General features: G+C 53.2%; 7 protein-coding genes across 7 annotated transcripts in view; 2 read left to right on the top strand and 5 right to left on the bottom strand.

Annotated features, from left to right (window-relative positions):
* The window catches only part of BU25DRAFT_414555 (kinesin light chain 1), a 3628-nt gene extending 1208 nt beyond the window's left edge, over positions 1-2420 (bottom strand). Inside the window, exons 1-2 of the mRNA XM_033707322.1 lie at positions 1478-2420; positions 19-1417 (exon numbers count right to left, since the gene is read on the bottom strand). Of these exons, the coding sequence (XP_033557492.1) occupies positions 19-1417; positions 1478-2255 (2177 nt within the window). The 5' untranslated portion in view covers positions 2256-2420. The remainder of the gene's footprint in view (positions 1-18; positions 1418-1477) is intronic.
* A 458-nt stretch (positions 2421-2878) lies between these two features.
* Positions 2879-3864, bottom strand: BU25DRAFT_181914 (uncharacterized protein). The gene is made up of 2 exons (XM_033700923.1): positions 3299-3864; positions 2879-3240 (listed from the first exon to the last, which is right to left on the bottom strand). Exons 1-2 carry the CDS (start codon positions 3747-3749, stop codon positions 3185-3187), a joined length of 507 nt encoding a protein of 168 aa, XP_033557491.1. The 5' UTR covers positions 3750-3864; the 3' UTR covers positions 2879-3184.
* Positions 3865-4397: 533 nt separating this feature from the next.
* On the top strand, positions 4398-7937 carry BU25DRAFT_401171 (uncharacterized protein). The gene is made up of 5 exons (XM_033704998.1): positions 4398-4990; positions 5047-5319; positions 5387-5848; positions 5899-6777; positions 6831-7937. The coding sequence occupies exons 1-5, from the start codon at positions 4451-4453 to the stop codon at positions 7662-7664; spliced, it is 2988 nt and encodes a 995-aa protein (XP_033557490.1). The 5' UTR covers positions 4398-4450; the 3' UTR covers positions 7665-7937.
* A 1363-nt stretch (positions 7938-9300) lies between these two features.
* On the top strand, positions 9301-10445 carry BU25DRAFT_414552 (Rhodanese-like protein). The gene is made up of 2 exons (XM_033707321.1): positions 9301-9662; positions 9739-10445. Exons 1-2 carry the CDS (start codon positions 9417-9419, stop codon positions 10210-10212), a joined length of 720 nt encoding a protein of 239 aa, XP_033557489.1. The 5' UTR covers positions 9301-9416; the 3' UTR covers positions 10213-10445.
* Positions 10446-10453: 8 nt separating this feature from the next.
* On the bottom strand, positions 10454-12131 carry BU25DRAFT_181881 (uncharacterized protein). The gene has a single exon (XM_033700922.1). It carries the CDS (start codon positions 11978-11980, stop codon positions 10667-10669), a length of 1314 nt encoding a protein of 437 aa, XP_033557488.1. The 5' UTR covers positions 11981-12131; the 3' UTR covers positions 10454-10666.
* Positions 12132-12769: 638 nt separating this feature from the next.
* On the bottom strand, positions 12770-14626 carry BU25DRAFT_350469 (quinate permease; the record flags this gene model as incomplete). The annotated part of the gene is made up of 5 exons (XM_033703304.1): positions 12770-13519; positions 13571-13809; positions 13862-14282; positions 14336-14463; positions 14521-14626. The coding sequence occupies 5 exons, from the start codon at positions 14624-14626 to the stop codon at positions 12770-12772; spliced, it is 1644 nt and encodes a 547-aa protein (XP_033557487.1).
* A 132-nt stretch (positions 14627-14758) lies between these two features.
* Positions 14759-15579, bottom strand: BU25DRAFT_181873 (uncharacterized protein). The gene has a single exon (XM_033700921.1). It carries the CDS (start codon positions 15402-15404, stop codon positions 14892-14894), a length of 513 nt encoding a protein of 170 aa, XP_033557486.1. The 5' UTR covers positions 15405-15579; the 3' UTR covers positions 14759-14891.
* Positions 15580-16302: the final 723 nt, after the last annotated feature.

Here is a 16302-nt window from a genome sequence, read left to right as displayed (position 1 = left end):
GCTTCCGCCTCCGCGTACTTGCCCTGGCTGTCCAGTACAAGCGCCAAGTTGCTCATGCTCGTTAGCATGTCTGGATGCTCAGGCCCAAGCACCTTCTCGACCAAACACAATCCTTGCCGGTGTGTGCTTTCTGCTGTTGAATATTGCCCGAGGCTTGCTTGACATCGTCCCACTCGATCCAAAAGCGAAGCCCTTACTGTCTCGTCCACTGTGCCGGTAAGCCCAGCCACATAGATGGCGTGCGGGAGGTACATCGTCCATATTTCCTTCCTCTCATGCCCGCCGTAAGGCACTAGCTCGTTGAGTCGGGCCACTGCTGTGCCCGCCCAGGTTGCTCGCTCACCATGTCCTTCCAACCACCAAACAGACGCCATGTGAACCAAACGGTGCATATCAAAAAACCTTTCTCCGCCGGACTCTTGCACCGTCTGTTGGCGCTCTGTGATGAACGCATACCCTGTCAGTGTCCCAAGCGCTTTCACTTGCTGCACCAACGAGCCTCCAGTAGGTAAAAGCGACTGGGGAATGTCAATGCGATCGATGCAAGCCATGAACGAAAGATATTCTGCAGCAAGCGGGTCTTGCTTGCGTATCTGATCAAAAGAGATATGCCACGTCTTTGCGATCGTGCTGTCCATCTCTTCGTATCTGCTGGGGTCTTTGAAGCGCTCGCTGAAGAGCTCAGATTCTGTACCAGCATGCTGTAACAATGATATGTAGTCGGATACCGACATGTCGTTGTTGTTGATGAACGCGGTTGCCTGCACTATAGCAAGTGGTAGATACGTGAGTGTGTCCAGCAGCTCGTCAACAGCCATCTCGTCATTTACCAGCGCTTGCTTTGTCAAACGTCGCGCTAACAGCTGCCTAGCTTCAGCTTTGCTCATATCATCCAGCTCCAAGACACTGCTTGGTGTCAAATCTTCGGCCGCCTTCCTGCTCCGAGTGGTGAAGAGGATGGTGCCTCTAACGCTGTGCGGGAGACAGTCGCTTAGTCGAGCGGACATCAGGTTGTTATCTAGGGTACCTAACAAAACTCCGGGTTCGTCAGCATTATCGACAATCATCAGCCAGTCGCCTAAGCTTCCTAAGCTTAACGTGTCCTTGACAAGCTTCTTGATGTCTGCGTTGTCGTCCATGATTCCTGGTATGCAGAGGCGGATTCCAATCTCCCGATAGGCAAACTCAAAGCTCTCATAGCTAATAGCCGGCACCCAGAATACCAGACGTTTAGCATCTCTCGCGAGTGCACGATAGGCAAACTCAAGGGCAAGGGCTGACTTCCCAGAGCCCCCCAGTCCATATATCGTCATGCGTTGGTGGGTCTTGGGGGAAAGGAGGGATTGTTCGAGAGTCCGAAGCTGGTCTTTGCGTCCAACGAATAGTTCGTTTCTTGGGAAAGGCAACCCCGATGACACTATACTTCGTTAGCTGCATATCGCCCGTGTAGAGCATGCTACTTTTCACTAGGACGCACCGGACAAGTCATGCAGCCTTTCTGTTTTCTGCCCTTCCTGCCGCCTGTGTATCTCCTCTCTCAGCCGTAACGTGGCATATGCTTCCCCTTCTCCATATATAAGCGATAAGAATACGCCAAAGATCCCCAGCAAACAGTATACTTTGTCCTCCTTCAACGTCGTCGTACGTTGTGCTGCCCAGCTCATTCGCTCCTCAACACTGAACTCAGCGAGATTTTGTCCTCTAAGAACTCCGATAGGAATTTTGGTGATTTCGTGGATTTCCTGCTCCAACGATATCCTACTACCCAGCTGCTTGCCCTCCTTGGAGAAGAACTCGACGCACGGCGGCGCTAGCAGCTCTTGCAGTGTCCAGCCTCGCGTGAACCATCGGCTCCGTCGAAAGGCTCCGTTCCACGGTATCCAGGAAGCCTCAGCGTCAGCGACCTTGTCCAGCACGAACACATCCGACAAGTATACATAGCACTTGGATGCACGCTGGTACCAGCGGAACATGGAGTTGATCGCTGTACTGAGCTCATCGCTGGTAGACTTGTTGATACAGCAAGTATCGACCCAAAAGTACCCGAAGCCGTCCTCTGCAGCTCGTTCGCCGCAGAAGCGAATCTTGTCGTAGCCAGTCTTCTCCTTGCCTGTACCGGCCACCAGCTCATTGTACGTGACTTCCTGACCCTCGATCCAGGTGTGCGAAAAAATGACGTACGGAGGGGGGTCGTCGTCGCTGAAAGACACTAGCCCGAAGCCGCCGCCTGGCAAGTGCTTCAGAAGACGCATCATAGTGTCCGCATATTCTCCGGGGACACGCGCACAGAACGTAGGTCCGGTTTTATCGCAATGCGAGCGTAGGATCGGGGAGAGCTAGGAAGCGTCGAACAGCAGGATAGGTCTCTCGACCTGCTCGAGTCTCGTGTATCAGCACGCAACGCATCAGGCTGCAAGTTGGCGGTCGACATGCAGTTGATGGGTCCAGCCACAAGCTCCACGTGCGAGGGGACCGATCGCTAGACGCGGCCCAACCATGCTACAGTACGAGAATCTGCCGTCAGCACTTTCATAATACAGCTAATCTACTTTCGAGTTTTCCATACAATTAAAGCAGCTGAGTCAGGGCCCTCGATTGTCAATCCTGCTAGTTTGATACATCAACTGGTCGCTACTAAAACGCAACAAGCTTTGATACTGTAATACTTTGCTCAGGATACACTCTAACTATGTCTATCTACAGCTTGTCAGGTTCTTATATAGATGCATGAAGTCTTCAGTAGATTTGAGGCTGTCCGATGTGTAGCTGTTGTTTGTCGGTAGCGAATTGTAGTATTACCAATGAATAGATAAAAACACCAAGTGCAGATAAGAGTAGGAGATTAAGGTCTCTATTCCGAGGTTATCCACGCCACGTGACTTTGGTTGACTTTGTTATGGTGGGAGCACTACCGATGTTCTGCCACACCGGAGGGGACGTTACGCCTCCAAATAATGATTCAAAAACAATCCAAACGTCTCTATTGTGACTTCAATCTCTGCTTTGGCCTAGATGTTGCGAAAATTCATGGCTTTCCTGAAGACATTCGTTGCGCAAAGATCAGATGACGTGCTCGCAGTCCGGCAACTAGACTGCAGCTAACGTGTAGCCTCAACAGCCGGCTTGGCTATTTTGAACATCATTGCGGAGATGCCGGATATTTGTGGGCTTGATCGTCTATCGATTACGATATCGATAGGTCAGCGATCAGTTTGGACGTCGAGCCATGAGCGTGGAGGCCTTGAACGTTAGAGAATTGAAGACAATAGCAGTGCACCTTGTGGAGGGTACTTCGCACAATCATTTTCACGTGCGTGTATTGTGGTGTGCTGCCCTGGCAGATACGGTGCAGCCGTTCTTCCACTTTCCTCCGAGCGCAAGCTTCTGCACAGCCTCAATCTTGAATCTTGATTTGGACGTGCCTGTAAGACATGCACATAATAGGAGGCATACGTCAGCACATACGAGTGGCCAGATAGACACGAGTGAACTGCTGGCCGGTCAAATATACTTGGTGCCGTCGACAGACAGAAAGTGAGCTGAAGCTGTCGAGATGCCGTCATGGCCAATACCACAGCAGGGCCATCAGCAGGAAGACAGCATCCATGTACATCGATATCTAAGCATGTCACGCTCACTCGGTTGTACCTGCGAAGAAAGCTACGAGTTGCCTGTCTGAGTCTTGTCTGTCTCACGCCCTCATCCCACCACAGACGGGACGTGTCACCACAGGCGTTCGCGCCCTGCATCAAAGCACATCAAAGAACATCAAAGCACACAGCGGGCGCCACTACCTAGATCTGGATGAGGTCGTTGCTGCACAGTCTCGAGGTCACGGGGAGAGTGTGCGTGATCTAAAGCTCCACAGAACCTTGGGGAGGAGGTCTAACAGTGCTGGTTGTATGGGAAACCTTGTGGGCGAGTGAGGTGAAACGGGAAGGTGGGGTGTTTACCCTTTGAACAGTGTAGCAGAAGAGTGAATGACAGTGTTGTACATGGCACGACATTGGACGTGGGTGACTTTATCGCCCGCTATCTACCCCCCGTCTGGTGATGGACATGCAGGTGTCCACGGACCACCCACCCCAACAAGCGCTGAGCCTCTCTGGAGGGCAGCTGCGAAACGGACAGCTGCACGGCAGAACGGCACTGCGGCACTGCGGCGCTGCAGCAGCAGGCGACGGTGTGAGAGGCTCTGCAAGACAGGCTCGCAGTTGCTTCAGGCCAAGCGGCTGAGTGGCCAGCGTCAACGGCGGGCTGAGTGGCTGCACAGCTGCTTTTTGGGCGCGGTGTGGTGATTCCAGGCGGTGGAGCGTGCGCCAGCCGTCGATTGGCCGTCACGCCTCAGCCTTGCCCAATGGCTCGCTACATTCGCTTCGACTGCTTTCTCTCCCTCTTCATCACCACCGCCCGCCCGCAACCCCCAAGGGCGCCCGTTCCCCCCATTAGCATGCACAAGATATCCAACTTCACGGGTCAGGCCCGGCACGGCTGGGAGAAGATGACGCCGTCGGCCGGCTTCCCGTTCTCGAGGTCCAACCACGAGATGCCCGTCACAGCTCCGATCAAGCGCCCGAGCACCGCAACCTCAGCGCCGCCCGTCATCCCGCCCGGCACGCAGGTCAACCTGAGCTTTAACGTGCCCTTCAGCAGCAACCTCGCGGGGCCAGACCCAGACGACATCATGTGGGCGAGCCCGGGAGCAAAGGCACGCTGGACCATGCCGGAAGGAACGGCAGAGGCCACGCTCACCCACAAGCTGCCCGTCCACGCCCAGAACGTCGACAACCTGCGGGCGCTGTGTCGAGACGTGAGCGAGCAGACCGAGGGACGCGTGCAGGCGACGGTCGTGTCAGCCGAGTCGAAGCCGCTCCCGGGCCTGCAGCGGGGGCCACTGAGGGCACTCGTCACCAATGTGTGCTTATCCGGCGAGCTGGAGATTGTGAACTCGATGCGGTGCAAGATCCTCAACTCAACACCCATCTCTCTGGTAGGCGTCAGCGCAGAAGCGTCATCATCATGCAGTGGCTGACAGTCTTGGCACAGCGGTCGTCGTTCGTCGACATCGACTCGGATCTCATCATCGACCGCCCCACGCAGAACATCAAGGGCGCCGTGCTGAACCAGCTAGACCTCATCTCGAAGACGACAAAGGCCGACATCTTCCTGCTGATGCCCAAGACGCCTGACATCGAGTCTGCTAGCTTCAATGGCAACCTCGACTCGACCATGGATCCACGTCTGCGCTGCGCTATCTATGGCGATCTGGAGACAATGGAGCACGCAAAGACGCGTGTGCTGATCATGATTGACCAGATCGTGAGTTCTTCGATCCCCACTGTCAGCTGTCATGAGCGCAGAACGCTAACCATCATCATCATCACAGCTGAAACGATACGTTGACACGATGAAGCTCGAGCTGACTATGCATACGTTAATCTGCGGCCGCGGACGCAAGAACATCAAGATGATCGAATCTGCCACAGGCACCGCCATCTACTTCCCACCGCCGTTCCCTCGACTGTTTGGATACACGCCCCCGGGCGCACAGCGAAGACCAGACGATTTGGTTTACATCACGGGCGAGAACTCAGAGTGTATCTTGCGTGCCAAGCAACGACTGCATGACCTTGTCATGTCCACCAAGGTGTTCGTGAAGCCGGTGATGGTGACTGACACCAAGCTTGATGCCATTCTGCTCGAGCGCCTCGACAAAGTGCGCAAGATCATTGAGAACAACGGTTCATATATTCTGCTTCCACCGCTCGGCGTCCAGCGAGGTGTTGTTCGCGTCCAGGGCACGGATGTCCTGCATGTTGAGCGTACAGTACGCGAACTGATGGCTCTCGTAAGTCGCAAGCACGTGATGATCACATCCGCTTTACTCACAATCAGCAGGCTGGACAGTTCTATAGTGCCTCGTGGTTCATCACTCATCCTGATCCTACACAGCGCCCGCCCACCGCAGCTGATGTTCGCGCCATGCTCTCCGACATTTGCATCAACTCAGGTGCTGAAGTCAGCTTCGAGAAGCTCAACTTCCACATTTATGGGTCTGACGACGCTGTTAGAGCTGCTCTGATGGTGATTAGCAACATCCCATTCGTGAAGAAGTCTCAGTACAACATGAGTGTGAAGATTGAGCTTGCCAACGAGCACAAGGAGTTCGTCAGCGGTAAGAAGAACGGCAAGATCAACAAGATTATGAGCCACAGCAGCGTGCAGATTGTGTTCGACGGCTTCAACGAGTACAACTTTTACATCGTAGTACGTGGCGCACAGTACGAGGCGACCAAGAACGGTCTCGACCTTGTCGAACAGGAGATGCCTGCTGCTATCTCTTTCCACGTGCCAGACCAGTACCATAAGCGCATCATTGGTATTGGTGGTCAACACATCCAGCGGATCATGAAGAAGTACTCTGTCTTCGTCAAGTTCTCCAATGCTATGGACCGTGGAGGCTTCGGCAAGGAGGAAGATGACATCAAGGTTGATAACGTCATCTGCCGTACCCCTGCCCGTAATGCTCAGAACCTTGACCTTGTCAAGCAGGAGATCATGGACATGGTTGAGAAGGCCGATGCCGAGTTTGTCTCTGAGACGATCAACATTAACCGCCTGTACCACCGTGAGCTCATTGCCCGTCTAGACAAGATTGATGAGCTCGAGAAGAAGTTCAACTGCAAGATCACCTTCCCTAGCACTGAGGAAGCGAGTGACACTGTCACTGTCTCTGGCCCTGAGTATCAGGTGCCATTGGCGGTTGATGAGTTCCTGGTAAGTTCGCTCACGGATGGTAACTATTATGAGCAAAGGCTAAGTCTTTATAGGGTATGGTTCCAGAAGCTCACGAACTCTCGTTCCCTGCGACCACCGAGCTTTCCGAGCACATGCGGTCTGCTGAGTTCAAGACCGAGGTTCTGGACAAGCTTGAGACTCAGCATGTTGTTGACGCTCGCATCAAGGATCCTACCACCGAGACCGTCGAGGGCAAGGAGCAGACGATCGAGACGCTTCACCTCAACTTCACTCGCAACAACGCTGGAGGGTTGAAGGATGCCCTTGACTTCTTGATCAACCACCTGGTCATGCACGGATTGGACGCCAACACCATCAGTGGCAACCTCCCGCGTCCTAAGTCCGACTCCTTTGAAGACTCTCTGCCCTTCTTCGAGTCCAAGTTGCTCCAGCGAGCTGAGCCACCTGTCGAGAGCACCGACTCTCCCACTCGCTCCCACTTCGGTGATGAGGATACCACTCGTCCTTCTGGCATGCTTGACCGCCTCCGCAAGCCGGGCAGTATGTCGTCGTTCACCTCCATCTTCAATGGACGCAAGAACACCAACTCCCCTGGATCATTGTTCAAGCATGCTTCCAGCAACGCTTCGAAGGCGTCCCTTGCCAGCCTCGAATCTACCGGTAGCTACCGCAACCCGTGGAACGACAGCGGCATCAACCTTGCAGACGACGAGCACCACACCAATGGCTGGCCTCAACCCATGCCAACCCCCCGTTATGAATCCAAGTTTCCTTTTGGTTCTTCTTCAGCGGCACCTGGAGACGTCACTCCCAGGTACGATCCGCGGGGCTCCGTGGACAGCGGTCGCCCCAGTACTTCTCATTCTGCATCTGGATACCCGGCCCCTATTGGGCCTCCTCGTTAAATGATACACCATTTTCGACCACTCTACTTGATATTCTGCGCCGGCCATACCTTTACGAAGAATACCCCCGTCCAGCTACGCGTTTGTCCGGTGCACACGCGTCTGCGCGAACGACAAGAATTATACCCCTCTCTATACTGGCGAATCAAGTGTAAAAGCGAATATTGCTTTTGGCTGGTGTTGAAGTGCTGCGCATGATATCATTGTTATCGTTGTTAGCTTTGTTGGAATTTGTTGTTTGGCTTTGTGCTGTTTTTTCTTGTATTTTGGCGCTTGTGGTACTTGAGATGATTCCCCCTCGGCGCAAAAAGAATATATACCAATTTGCTGCTTAGAACTTTATGCGTGCGTTTTGCAAGTCTTAAATGGGTGATGACAGGATGTGACCCTGGAACAGCTTGTGGTGAAACGATTGCCAGCTGGTGTACCTGATCTAGAAGGAGCAATGAGTATACGTCAAATGCCATCTCCTCTGGCCGATCCGACAGCATGCCTTTCCCCTTGAGATCACCGGAACCGAGATCGAAAGAGCGTAGAACCTCATCAAATTGAGATGTTCCCACCTGCTGGGTCTCCCAACGCTTCTTCCAGCAATTCCGTTAGCTTTTCGATCCGTGATAAGCTCCACTGGCCATCCTCAACTGCTTCTCTTGAAGCGTCCTGCTACTCAGGAATGACAAGCTCAGAGACCAGTACTCCTTGCATCATAGAATCCAATGCGATCTCCGCCTGATCTTCCTCACTTGCTACATTGTCTTCGCCGCGATCACCGTGCCTGTATCATCCACCGCACAGCGGAACCACGTACCTCACTCGCGCCTGAAGAATCTCCTTGAACCGTGGACTCTCTGGTGGAGGCTCACCGCTGCCTGCCTAAGGAATAGTTGCCAATGCTGATAGACGCCTTTTTCGGCTGAAGTGTTTGAGGACATGAGGATACATCCTGCTCGCTCGGACGATACTATTGTGTCACCATGAAGGGGCGTTGATGCGAAGCGGATGAATGATTAGATTCATCATGGCCGGTCGCATGGATCGCGTTTTGTGTACGTTCGACGATCCTGGGCTTACCGTGTTTCGCAATCATCGCACCCAGACATCAGTACTTTGTGCCTCCCTTTGGGTGAGAGTGTCATCGCAGGACCTAATTCGTCCAATACTGCCACGGTGATGATTGTAGCCATTGATACAGGTATAAAACTCTCAATTGTAGGACACAGTTAGGATAGTTCTGTCCAATTATTCCTGGCTGATAAGTATACAAAGGACTACAGGTGAATTTGCTCTAGCGGACTGCGTTCTGGGCACGATCGAAGACCTCCAGGCTTCACCATGGTAACGATCTGATGGCTACCGCGTCCGAGCCTTTGCAACACGAGAGGGTGGTCTCTTCCTCCGCGTCCACCCAAATGCGAGTGATTTCTCTCAACAAAGCGTTCAAGTCCCTCGTGCTGCACTGCAAGTCAATACCAAGCAGCCAGTACTCTTGGTTACAACGTGAGTGCGTTTGGATTTAGGATTTTTCATTCGAATGAACATCTCGATGGTTGGTGGCAGTGAAGTTGCCATGCACGTGCAGTCGCGTATGAGTGACGTCGGCGATAATTCGTCTAGCTCCGAGCTCGTGCTCCACCACTTCGTCATTGGCATTGAGCTTCGAGCATCATCACAACTTTCTTCGTCAGGCTCAATTGTTGGAAGGTCGTAATCAACAGCATACTCGAAATCCATATCGGCTCCAGGGATACGACAATGGCGTCCAAGACCGCATCCATGGCTCTGCGCCTCGGCACCCGTACTGCGCAGCGAACAGCCGCACGCGCTGTCGTGCTACCAACGAAAGAAGCAAGCATGGGTCTGCGTAACTTCACCACTGCCTCCAGAAACATTAGCAACCTGCAACTGAGGCCAGCGATCAGCATCGCTGGTCAGGTATCGCAGAGGAGGTACATCTCCGAGCGCCCAGATGGCCGCGGTAGAATCTACGATTTCGAAGACGTACGTTCCTTCCTCTCTGCTCCCACATCTCAGCCTAGCTCCAAGCCACAGGCCAAACTGCGTCTAACACAGTCAGGTCCTCTCCATCCTCGAAAACCCGTCGGACTCCCGCCTCCTAATCGACGTTCGCGAACCCCACGAATTCGGCACAAACAGCATCCCGACCGCGATCAACCTCCCCATCACTTCGCACCCAGACGCACTCCTCCTTTCCCCCGCAGAATTCCAAGACCAATTCGGCTTCGCGAAGCCTCCTACTGGCAAGGAAATGGTCTTCTTCTGCAAAGCGGGCGTAAGAAGTAAAGCTGCAGCTAGTATTGCGAGACAGGCAGGCTATACGAACGTTGGCGAGTATCAGGGCAGCTGGGATGATTGGAAGAAGAGGGGTGGACCGGGGACGAAGACGCCGCCGCAGGCTGGCGGTGTTGGAGAACGCACGGGGCCTGTGACTGAAACTAAGATCTCGGGAGGGAAGACGAGTGGAGAGGAGGACATTGGGACACAGGGAGTTCCACAGCCGCCTAAGGGCGGGCAGTTCGGGACGCAGTAGACGGAAAGCCTTTAAAAGCTTCCAGATGCAAGGCGGTGAGAGTAGGCTGTGTAACGAATACAACGTAGCAAGTTCACGTTGGTCGACGAATTGATAGTTAGAACATCTCCGACTTTGGTGTTGACTTCGTGGATACCACGCTTTCGATAGCAGCCCTACACTACGAGCACCGGTCCACGAGGTCTATGCTAAATCACACTTTACTGATAATCTAGCACTTTATCCCGAGTAAACGTTGTAACGCAAAGACCTATCACCACCCACACAAATCTGCTGGCAGATGTAGTTTCCAAAACCCCCAAACGAGGCTCCAAGGAGTACTAAGCGATCGCAAATCCGCAACATTGAGGTATAACAGATGTGATTCTACGGACACGTTTCGCCTCACTCGAATTCAGGACTACGAATGGACAAGGATACACAAACACGACGTTGAAAGATACAAACAGACAGCTTACACAACACGCACCGTCGCCGGCGCCCTCCAGTCTCTACTGGTCTGCCTCTGCAGAATCCTTCTCAACGGACTTCCCTTCGAATCCACGACTACGCGCGTCGGCTTCTTCGCTTCCGCTGCTACCTCGGTAACAGTGATGGTGGTTGCTTGAGTGTCCTTCTCTTCTGCTCCTGAACGACGAGGTGGTGCTGTTTTCGCCCACAACGCTTCTTCATACGCGCGAATCCTCGATTCGGAATTGAGATGCACACTTGCATTCTGACCCGTTGGCTTCTTCCAGAGTGCTTCTTCGTATGCTCTGATCCTGGAATCGCAGTTCAACGAGATCGTAGGCGAATGTGGGGCAGGTGAGGCAGTACGTCGCGACCGCACAGGCGACTCGGCGTCGATGACGGAATCTGCACGCTCAAATACCGAGTCGTCATCTTTCTGAGGAGCTGTCTGGACAGATGCTTGCCGCGAGAGGATGCGGCGCAGGGGCGTGTTACTGCGCGGCACTGGCGTTGGAACATACGAGCGCGAGGATACTGGAGAATTCGAACGGTCGTCAGATGTTTCTGTAGACTGGGCTTGCTCGGAAGATGCTTGTCGTGAGACGATGCGGCGGAGAGGAGTGTTGTTGTATCTCGCTTTGCGCACCTCCAGCGGCTCAGGCTCGTAGCTCTTGGACAGAGAGGCGCTGCTCGAAACATCGCGCTTCGTCTCAGTGGAGACCTGTCGAGACAAAATGCGACGTAGAGGTGTGCTGTTGAACCTTGCCCTCCTGACCTCCAGCGGCTCTCTGACAATCTCCTGGGCCTCGGTATTGACGAGTGTGTCGGTCTGACTGAAAGTGTCTGACGCCGGCCTCGATGTCTCCTGGAAAGCATTGCCTGACACCTGACGAGCGATGATGCGGCGAAGCGGAGTGTTGTTGTAACGTTTCTTGATCTGGATCCTGTCCTCGACGAGCGCACTGAGCTGTTGTAGCTGCTCTAGGTTCAGGGTCGCGACTGAGGATTTGGAGAAGCTGGTGTGGTCCGCGCGCGCAGTCGAAGTCGACAGGCTCAAGTGTACTGCATCTGTGGAAGAGGTTTGGACACTGGCTGACATCTCCTTTGCATCTGACTGCCAGCTTGCGGGATGGCTCGTTGCATGATCGTGGTTGAAGGTCGCGTGGCTGCGCTTTCGCGGTTCAATGAGCAACATATCGTCGATCTTTCCACACTCCTCTTCTACCTTGTCCCGCTTCTCTCCTTGTGCTTTTTTCAACAGTAAATTCCCAGGAGCCGCAAATATCTGATTGTAGATGTTCCTGGTGCTGCTCAGCATGCCCCTCAAGGCGTCAATGGAGGTCAAGCAGCGACACTTGAAATGCGGCGCCGCCTGAATATAAGCAAGTCCATGATTTGTGAGATAGGAGTCGGTAGCACGTGTTTCCTGCGCGCTCCCGTCGTCCGCTGTCTAAGAGTGGTTCGCGCCGGTAGTGAATTGGGTTGGGGTCAGCTCGGCAGGTGACGGCGATTGGCCAATTGAACGCCAGATATTGCGCAATTCGCTTGGTGGATAACACCACCACGCTGACTTGTACAGCTTTGGTATCGTGGATTTTAATCGTTGTACCTATCTGAAAATGGACGAGTTCTGCGCTTGTTTTCATCTCTTGAGTCGGCACCGTAATGCTTATGTTGAGACGCAACGATTCAGAGAGCGCAAGCACGTCGGGCAGAGCGAGTCCTACGACGTTATTGGTGCTATTGTAGTAAACGAAGAAGGACCGAGATCAACTCAAATACGTCTTTTGTTGGTGCTGATGTGTCCTTGTTGCGGTTTGGCAAAGTCGAGTTGATTGTGGTCAAGGTATGGAGAACCAACCCGAAGGGAAGAGGATCGTTGCTGTTCCCGCTAGCGCCTCGAGCGTCGACAGGCGTGAGACATCAGAATTAATCCGCTTGATCGTGAAGTGTATGCTCTATGTACGGCTTTCGATTGACATCACATAACGAGTGAATTGAATTGAGACGGATTAAGTGTTGCATTCTTATCGACGAGCATAGCTGCAATCTCTCTTCGCAGACATCCACGCTTCGCCACGGTCACCCGAACCGGACCAAACATGGTCTACATCTCACCTCTTTTATTTGGTGAAATGGTCTCGACATGCTCGATACCCATATTCTTCTCCTTGACAGGGTCCAGCCCCTTACCTCTCGCAGCCTCATCTTCGTCGACAAAGAGCGGCTTGCCACGAACCTGGGCCCACACAGCCTTGTGCATGGGCTTGAGGAACAGCGCGTCCATATCTTCGAGCGTGATACCCTTAGTCTCGGGTACGAAAAAGAAACTCCATATGCCCATGGCTACCAGGATCGAGGCGAAGAAGAAATACGCACCGTACCCGAGATCGCTGATCATGTACGGTGTGCTGCGCGCAATAATGAAAGATCCGAGCCACGTATCTGCAGTAGTGAGCGAGACACAGAGCATACGGATATCAAGCGGGAAGATCTCAGATGCGTAAGTCCATGTGATGCCCTGCCATGTCGCGCAGATGATGAATGCGTTGATGTACACGCACACCATGGCTAGGTAGCCCCAGCCGTCGCGGTTGACAGTGCCTGCTGCTGCGGCGGCGGCAGGGTCAGCTTTCATGACGTATCCTCCGATGTACCACATGGGGATGCAGCCGAGAGCGGCGCCCCAGATCAGACCCTTGCGGCGACCGACGCGTTCGACGACGACGAAGGTGAAGGTGCACATGCCGAGGGTCTTTGCGATACCGTAGAAGCCGGTGGAGAAGAGCTTGAGAGAGGTACCGGAGATACCGAGGGTCTCGAAGATTCGGGGGGCGTAGTATGTGATGATGTTGACCTAGTCTTGGTTAGCAACGATGAAGTGTCGATGTCGGTGATGTTGACTTACTCCCGTGAAGCTCTGCAAGAACATGAGAGAAAGACCGATGGCCATGCGGTTTCGTACACCCTTCTGAAAGAGCTTCTTGAACTGCGCCTTCTTACTCATACGGTTGGTACTGCGCTCCTCTACCTGTGCGCGGATCTCACTCATCTCGTGCTGGATGTAGGCATGTGACGAGTCAAGATTACGAAGCTTTGTCAGGATCCTTTCAGCTCCATCGAAGTTGTCACCACGGGCCAACCAACCTAGGACTGGTTAGCAACAGTAATGTAGTAACGTGAATAGAATCTGACTTACGTGGAGACTCAGGGCACCAAGCGACACCGAGAAGAAGCAACAGACCAGGAATGAGCTGAACAGCGAGTGGAATAGTCCACTGAGCTTGGTTATTGACATCAATCGTTCGATCGCAGGCATAGTTGATCCAAAAGCCCAACATGCCTCCACCTTGGGAAGCGATCTCGAAGATACCAATGAGTCGACCTCGAACAGACGGTGGAGCGATTTCGGCAATATAGACAGGAACTGTCATGGACGATGCGCCGATGCCTAAGCCTGCAATGGCTCGTCCACCGTAGATCATGTTGAGGCTACCGCGAGCTGCCGTCATCAACGTGCCTCCAAGGAGGAAGACGGATGAGGCGATAATCATTGTTTTCTTTCGACCGAGCTTTTCCGCAAGTGGGAAGGCGAACAGGGCGCCGAAGAAGCAGCCGGCCTGACAGCAGTGATTAGTAACTGTGTGTGTACAGCGATCAAGTCTGAACGTACCTGGAAAGTCGAGACGATATTGCCCTGAATCGTGTCACGCTGAGTCTGAGGGATGTTGATAGTCCCAAAGTCGCGTCTGAACGAGTCAAGTGCCATAGTTCCGCCAATAACGGCGGTGTCGTAACCCACTGTTCCTGCTGTCAGCGCATGATTTTAACTCTGTGAGTATCAGGACTGTGACTTACTGGCTAGGGCCGACATAGAGGCAATACAGGCGATGACATGGAGGCGCCAGTTCCTCACCTCCGGAGGATCTAACGTGCCAGATGCATGAGTGGTAAAACAGCCCATTCCAGGGAGTACTTTTTGAAAGGGTATTCAGGGTAAGTTCTAAGGGTTTATTCAAAAGCGTTTGCGTCAGAAGCGAAGCTTATGCGCGCAAGAGACGTAGGAAGTGGTCTTCTTATACCGTCTCTTAAACACATACACCGATGTGCATCACCATACCATGTCGGCCTCAGAAATACCACCCTCCACAATCACCGAGTCATACAACGCGGGGTGAAGTGTACGAGGGTAACACATCGTGCCATACCATGCCACACACCTTCTCTGTTTAGATAACGCCATGGACTATCGCAGGAAACCTGGGGTCTAGCAGCTTGGCTGCTGACAGGGTGATGTCTTGACTGCGTCTTGGTAGAAGGGAAGGATTGTGATTGGTAGGGAGAGGTCGAAGCATGCAGTGTCTTTGGCGGGCGGAACCGTTGGTGTGGAACTTGTAGTGGAGCTTGACAAGATCGGCAATGACGCTACCCCCGCGACGTCGGTGGCTAGCAAGTGCGGGGAAGACCGGTTGTGAACGGCGTGCCCGAAAGGGCATTTCTGTGGGGACGACAGGGCTTGCTACTGTTGATAACGAGTCCTTCTCAACATGACCTGCCACAAAGTCATCTTTAGTTGATTTGAGTGAGCATTGAGTGTGCCTGCTGTTCCTGTCAACCATCAACTTGAATAGACTGCTAATCTTTCCCCTCCTAAATAACACCGAAGTTGTGAAAGTGATGCACTCATTGCTGGAGTCGGATGTCCGATCCATAGCAGCGCACAAAGTCAGCATGGCTCGCATGACCAAGATCACCGTCGCGTGTCGCGCGCAAAACTGAATGCATGGTGGCTGTATTCACCGTCTCCTAATTCGTCATGGTAATCAATATCCACCGACAACACGCTTTGAAATCTGTAACCTCAGAGATCTGTACGAGAAAAACCCCGCGCCCAATTCTCAGGCATCCTGATCCATGTACTTGGCAGTCAGTGTGGCAGCTAAGAAGCTCAGCAGAGGCAAGACCTCAAGCGAGCACTGGGCGTAGTCAGCACCGGCCGCGGATACGTTCTCCATGAATGAGCTTGGCAGCCCGCATTCGGTATGGCTGCCGCGTGGATGTGACTGCGGGACGCCCTCGGTATGTACGTGCCCCTCGAGACGAGGTCTTGACTTGAAGCCTCATGATGCCTTTTGCGAACTTCAGCTCGCATTCTCCAGAGTAGCTATCGTCTTGAACTGCAGTGTTTAGCGCAGGCGATGAAGTACTGGGGACGAAGTCGGTGCTCTAGACAACTAACTGTCATTCACTCCACTTATGTCGACCTGGTTGCTGTGAATAAGTGGATCTCCAAGAGGACTCCCGGTTGTTGCATCGACAGCGACATCTTGGCAATGCATGCGTCGCCTTGCTGTCCAGGAATAGTAAAGAGAATTCACCCCACATGCTCGGCAGATGACGGAGCGTGGGTCGACTCCGGGGTAGGGCATCTACAGTCACCTTCCTTTAATCTGGGCGCGCATCGGCACGAGCCACCTCACCAACATTTCCATTACAACTTTGAGTAGTTGCAGCATCACCAATAATAGACTAAATCAAATGGTTTATGGCTCATTTTACTCGTAAAAGCCTAGTATTTTGTTTGGTAACCATCTGCCTTAATAACAGCATTGATGCGGTCCTGCATGCTGTGAATGAGGC

This window comes from Macroventuria anomochaeta (genome assembly GCF_010093625.1).
Source record: "Macroventuria anomochaeta strain CBS 525.71 unplaced genomic scaffold BU25scaffold_38, whole genome shotgun sequence".
NCBI classification, from domain to species: domain Eukaryota; kingdom Fungi; phylum Ascomycota; class Dothideomycetes; order Pleosporales; family Didymellaceae; genus Macroventuria; species Macroventuria anomochaeta.
This window is presented reverse-complemented; position numbering and strand designations above follow the sequence as displayed.